We start from the raw sequence: 6708 nt of genomic DNA, 5'->3' as shown, positions 1-6708 counted from the left end.
ACTGTCCAGAGCTGCCATACAATACGTGCATATTCTAAACAAGGTGACCTGTGCGAAGAATAAAAGTGAAGAAACAAAGAAATATATCTTCCGCAAAACGACAATAAAGGCGCCGACACAATGTGGCCCACACTGTCCAGAGAGGAAGAGTCATCCTGAAAGGGTGACTGACTCTCAAAAACCCGACCACCGGACGCAGCCCGACAGCTGAGCGCATGTCCGGTGGCTGGCCATACGGGTCCACGCCTGCCGGCCGCCTCCCCTCCGCTGTCGTGAATGCACGCCCGTTGGACCCGGACGGCGGGGGGCGCACAGTAGTCACGCCAGAGTAGTCCAACCACGGTCTGTGTCGCAACAGTCTCCATTTGTGAACTCTCAGTGTGACAGCGTGCACGTTCGGACTCAGCAGTGTTGCAAGGTCGGCGGTGGCAATGGTGACGGAAAAAGTGTTAAACTCTCCATCAAAAGCAGCTGTACAGCGGTTTTGCCACGTTAATCTCTTCAACTGACAGCGTGCAAGACACGTCGCTTGCCGGTTTTTGTGAGTTCTTCAATCAGTTGACAGTTTCGGGTTCTTAGCCTGTGCAAAAGTTCATCGTTTGCTGTGATAATCCAACGACGCGTCTTCTCCTTCCTGTTGCCAAGACGAGATGTGAGTCCCCGACGAGGCCCTATTGTTGGTCTTGATCACTGCGCTGGCCGTAACGAGCCCCATACTTCCGCCGATCAGGAAGGAGCAAGTCCGAAGTTGCATTTTAACTCAACAATACCAAGCTATCACTGCCTTCTCGCCACTAGCCAATGTTAAAAGCAATGTCGTCACAGCGGGTTTATTTGAAAATTAAGGATACTAGTACGTTATGACAAAAGGCACAGTAGCCGAGAGTGGGAACATAACGTAATTCGTCAGTATCTCTCTCTCTGCGATCAAGAAACGCTCTGCGATCAAGAAACTCTGCGATCAAGAAACGAGAAAATATAAGCTACTAACAATGAACTTCTGGAAACTTTGGAGCTGCAGGAACGCGAGACATTCCAAGACCATGATTATGAGCGAAAGGACCACGGAGGCTCCCACCGAAACCTACACCAAGGTCGACCACGATCAACCACCCAACGGAGAGCACGACAATTTGGATCAAGCTGACGGAGAAACATCCCCGGGGTTTGAAAGGACCGGCAACCAATTGTCCGTCTCGCGGTCAGGTCGCCACAAGCAGCGTCTCCGTCGTCGGTCAACCATCTTCGAAAACCCTACACTGGGCCGCTCAGCGGCGAACAAGAGCCCTCGGCAATCATCTGGTGATGGCCAGGACCAAGAAAACAAGGAACCTGGAGAACCGGAAGAGGAGGAGAACAACGATGGCGTCTGTTGGATCTTGTATCAAAAGCATGAGCAAGACACGGAAGAAAATTTTCACGGCGACACGCTGTGGATCACGCAAGTCTGACGATCAACCACACGAGGTCTGAGACGTTCTCTTGACCATCGAAGAAATAGTTTGAAAAGCACAAAAAAACGACGACATCAACGCCACCTGGAAACAATGCGATAGGCATGTGGAAGAAAGAGACTATCTTCGACACTGTGGCAATGTGTGGACTATGCGACTTCAATAGGCGGCGTTGAAATTTTCTTTTTGCGACGCAATCTTGTAAACGTCTGGACATGTTCTACTCATGTGAGCGATTGCACACCAACTAGCCCGAAAAAAAGTGCCAGCGCCAACAGCAACGGTGACTTGGACCAGAAGCCTTGTAGACGGACAATTGTAAGAATTAAAGTTCTGCCCACAGCTGACGAATCTCTTTTTCCCCATTGGTTAGACCTTTCATCATCCGCCTTGAGGTTCATATACACAGCGCGTAATCGCAGACGCTGTCTATCTCGGTGGTCAAATCTGCAACTACTATTTCCTAAACGTGTCGCTGGCAGTGTACGACCAGTTGACTCAAACCAACACGCTTGCTGTACTTGCATGAACATCACACATATACCAGCAGAAAAAAAAAAAAACGGCGTCGCAGTGCTCTTCGCTGCTTACCGTATATGGTAGAATGGCATAGCGTGTCGCTGTTAAGAAGGTTCCGGATTGTGTTAACAATCTCTTGCACACTGTCCTATGCGGCCAAATGTCGCCATACATACAGAATTGTGTATTCTTTATCGCACTTAACAGTGGAAATTGTCATCCTCGCAAATAATGAAACACTCGCGGCCTCTGATATATGAAAGGCCGTATGCAGAGCGGTAACTAGGCCAGCGGAAGACGATAATCATGAGTGCACAGTGGCAGTTTAATTCAAAGACCGACGCCGGTTGAAGTGCCGCAAAGCGCTTTATAGCGTTGCGCATCATTTTAATCGCCAACGCGCATTGTCTACCGTAAAGCAGGCCAAGGCTGAGCGAGGAAAGCTAACGAAAATTGGAGTGTGGTATATGACGGTGACGATTATGACCAGTGGCAAACTTCATCAAGAATATTGTTGATACGCATGCGCAAGCCTGGTCTGCCTGTGTATAAATACACCTGCTTCTCGCAATAAAGGGCTCTTTCGTTTCCTGCTGCTCGGCAGTTTACAACGATGACTTTCGACCACGAAAAAACAAACATTTGGATTTTTCTTCATGTCATTAACTTAGCTCTTTTGATCATCAATCGGTTAGAATATAAGTTGAGTTATGACGGACGTCGACGACCCTAAACAAGGAAAATTGGGTCAACGAGAAACCAGTTATCCTAAAATTTTGGAGCGAATGCAATATACTAAAATGAATACCACCCCCAAACTGACGTTTCTAGTTGAAATATAAGATACACAAGCTCCAAAACACACTTACATAGCACAACAATGACACACTAGCTGGCGCTACCGCAGGTTGCGGTTGGTAAACAGAGATGGCAATCGTCATCACATGAAGAGCGCCAATGAGAATTAACACACCCAAGTGTCATGAGCATTGTCAAAAAATAAACGAATACTTCAAGTTTTTTTAAGTTTTCCGGCAAAGGTGGCAGATATATGGCAGGTATCGAACAGCTACTGAATGCGCCTGCAGTGCAGTGTCCCCTATGCGTAACATAGAAATTTCCAATGGAAACTCCGTGAAAAGCTTATAAAGTTTGCATAACATCAGCATGCCTCCGAGGAGTAGTATGTGATGTGTGGTGCGCGACGGTGATATTTGTGGTGTGCGACAAGGTGCGGTACATTCAAACAACAAGCAGACGACAAGGAGAGCACGCGCCGCTCTACCGCGCCGCGCCGAAAACGACGACGCCGAAGACCGTCCGGCGCGTGAACACGCGGCACAAGAAAAGAAATCAAAAGAAGAAAAAGCCAATCCAATCACAAAAGAACACGGAGTCGCGATCTTTTTTCCAGTAGCCCTGCGCAGCCGTTCGCCTGCTCAGCCTGATCAGCCGCTCGCCTGCTGTCTTCGTCTGCTGTCCTGTCTCGGGTGTGGTCAAGTATCGGGCGGCGGTTATCTATTGCTCTTTTAACGTCTCGATTGTTCTTTTGATTCATTTATTGATCTTTTTTCTTCACCTTTAGGATTATTGTGTCGCGAGTGTAAAGTCAGACTAACCTGATGTCTCTTTCTTCCCCCGGTCAAGGGCATTCCCCTTGGCTAGCCTCAATCCCTTCCCGAGAGTGGCCAATAGACTCTTTTTTACGCAGTGGCAACAAAAGTGTCCCTGTGGCTCTTGTGCCTACAAATGGGGGATCGATTCAGATGAAGAATCCGAAAGCGATTCAGGTGGAGCTTCGAAAGGCCTCCTCCCAGTTCCAAAAGATCACCGAGGTCCGCCAGTTTGGTCGCGGTGGTATTCTTTGCTGCTCATCGGATCAGGAGTGCGTTCGAGACCTTCTAAACTGTTCTGAATTCGCATCGAATCCGGTGAGCCCGTTTATTCCACCACACCTTGCATGCTCGAAAGGCTTAGTTCGTGGGGTCGACGCGAGCCTGGACCCCTCAGAAGTGCTAGACTTATTTTCAGTTGCTGGAGCTGTATCCGTATACCGGTGTAGCCGAATTATTGAGAACAGGAAGTCACCTACGGAGTCGGTGATTGTTACGTTCGCGGGAACAGTTCGTCCAACTGAAATCAAGGCATGGCCCCTGATATACAGAGTAGAGCCACTTTCCCCAAGACCACTACAGTGCTTGAAATGTTGGCGCTACGGACACACTATAAAAGGATGCAGATCGGTTACTCGATGCCGCCTATGTGGAGAGAATCACGACAGCACAGAATGTAAGTCGCAGGAAGAAAACTGCTGCCTATGCAATGAAGCACACCCTGCAGACTATTCAAACTGTTCTGCAAAGGAACGAGAATTAAGAATACTAGAAGTGGTGGAACGCAGGCGTTGCTCACGTAGGGAAGCAGTTACAGAAGTTCAGGGAAGATCCCAGGGCTACGCAGGCGTAACAGCTCGTCACACCGCTAGTATGGATGTTTCTCTATCCAAGGCCATAGCAGAGGCAGTAGAGAAAGCTATGGAAAAGGCAATGGAACGACTTGCAACAACTCTTTTTGAGTCCTTGACACAAATGATGACTAGCCAGATGGCGCAGGTCATTGGTGCAGCCTCTACCCAATCTCCTGCATACCAGGTTGCAAATGTACTAAACATAACTCAAAAACAAACATTGTCATCAAACTCGTCAGCTGACTCCCCTTGCGCAGGACCTTCTACTCAAGTAGAACGGACGGAACCGGAACCCCTAACGGAAGAGTATGAAGACTACCAGGATGTAGACATGGAACACAAAAGTCTAAAACGCACACGATCTCCTCCCCACAAAATTTCTTCAAAGTCAAAAACTCAAAAATATGAAAAAGTGAACCTTTCCAAGAAGGACTTTTTGAAAGAGACTATTTTGGATCAGGCGGTTTCCGCTACCGTTCTATCTTCACCATAGGGTCTCTAAAAATCTTGCAGTGGAATTGTCGTTCAATTGTTTCTGCTACTACAGATCTATCGTATATTTCTTCTCAATTTTCTCCAGACATCATTATCTTACAAGAAACCTGGCTTTCAAATGGTCAAAAATATTCTCTAAAATATTATCGAATGTTTCGTTTGGATCGGCCTGCCAGAGGTGGTGGCGTTGCTTTCTTGGTTTCAAATAAATTTAGTCACAAAGCAACGATATCGTTTCAAAGAATGTCTACCGAATGTGAAATTTTAGCATTAGACATTTCACTCCCAGACTGCTCCCCTTTTACCTTAGTTAATTTATATTTCCCAGCAGGAGTGCAGGATACATTTTCTCTAGACACCGTACTAGCTTCCTGCAGAAAAGACATAGTATTCGCTGGTGACTTTAATTCACACCATGTATCTTGGGGTTTTAAAACTGATTCAGAAGGAAAACGCCTGTGGGAATGGACTCTTGATAATAATCTATCTTGTCTAAATTCAAAAGTTATTACGTTTCTTCGCGGACAGTCTCAATCGGCTATAGATCTCACTTTCTCCAGCTCATCTTTAGCTATATCATCGTGGAATACTATAGACTGTGCTACGAACAGCGACCACCTCCCAATTATTTTTCAAATTGATTTCCCTGTGATTTCTCTTAGAAGGAAAAATAACTCATTTATAAACTATAACAAACTTCAAAAAGACTTGAAGTCTACGATGCTTTCACGTACGGATATGCAAGAGGATATTAGGGCTCTGAGCCTCTGTGCAGTTTTAAAGCGTTCCGCGAAGAATGCAACAGTTAATTTAACCTGCAACACAGGTAAACCATTAAGTCCGTGGTGGAATTCAGATTGCGCGAGGGCCCACCGAAAACGAAAAGCTGCCTGGAAGCAACTTCTTTGTAATCAATGTCCAAAGAATTGGAGTGATTACCAATTTGTTGCTGCAACATTCAAGCGTACGATAGGTAAAGCCAAAGAGGAGTATGATATGAATAAATACAATCATCTGTCTAAATCAAAAAACAAAAAAGCCCTTTTTAGGTTTTTACGCTCTCGAAAAATGATTCCAGTTCCAGCAAATATTGACTCTTCCGTGCTTTCGCCACGTGAATTATCCGAATTATTAGAAAATATTGGAAAAGGACTGAAAGATAGGTTCACTTCAATCATTCCACCGTACATAGTGAAACCGTTACCACTAGAGGAATTTAGGGAAGTCACAACACAAGAACTGGCGGATGTTGTTCGCTATCTGCCTTCTTCAGCGCCAGGACCAGATGGAGTTACCACAGCCGTGATAAAAATTCTGTATGAATTGTCCCCAGAAGAAATTTTGAATATGGTAAATTACTCTTTAAAAAATGCGTGGGTACCTTCAGAATGGAAACTTGCTAAGGTAATTCCGATACTTAAAAAACAGGGAGGTCGATATGATTTAGATAATATTAGACCAATTTCCCTAACATCAAACTTAGTTAAACTAATTGAACGAATTTTAAATTGTCGACAGCTATCACCTCTGAATGTACAAATTCAATGTATTCACCCAATAAGTCAATCCAAGAAAATCCTCCAAATTGAATTTGACGATATCTTCCCCTCGAATGCTAAACTAATGCCATTCCAATATTTAAATGACCAATTACAAGATTACCTCTCTCACCAGGAAACAAACAATATAATAGCCACGGACGCTTCAATGTTAAACGAAAAGGCTGGCGTAGGCATCTTTTCTCCTTCTCTTAGTTGGTCCTTTTCTATTCGC

At 45.4% G+C, this 6708-nt stretch overlaps 1 protein-coding gene across 1 annotated transcript; it reads left to right on the top strand.

The window, feature by feature from the left end:
* The first annotated feature begins 1008 nt into the window (after nucleotides 1-1008).
* On the top strand, nucleotides 1009-1459 carry LOC125946267 (uncharacterized). Its single transcript, XM_049668952.1, has one exon. The coding sequence runs from the start codon at nucleotides 1044-1046 to the stop codon at nucleotides 1449-1451; it is 408 nt and encodes a 135-aa protein (XP_049524909.1). The 5' UTR covers nucleotides 1009-1043; the 3' UTR covers nucleotides 1452-1459.
* Nucleotides 1460-6708: the final 5249 nt, after the last annotated feature.

Source organism: Dermacentor silvarum, chromosome 6 (genome assembly GCF_013339745.2).
Source record: "Dermacentor silvarum isolate Dsil-2018 chromosome 6, BIME_Dsil_1.4, whole genome shotgun sequence".
Taxonomy (NCBI): domain Eukaryota; kingdom Metazoa; phylum Arthropoda; class Arachnida; order Ixodida; family Ixodidae; genus Dermacentor; species Dermacentor silvarum.
The sequence above is the reverse complement of the archived record's forward strand: the minus strand, read 5'-3'. Positions and strand labels throughout refer to the sequence as shown.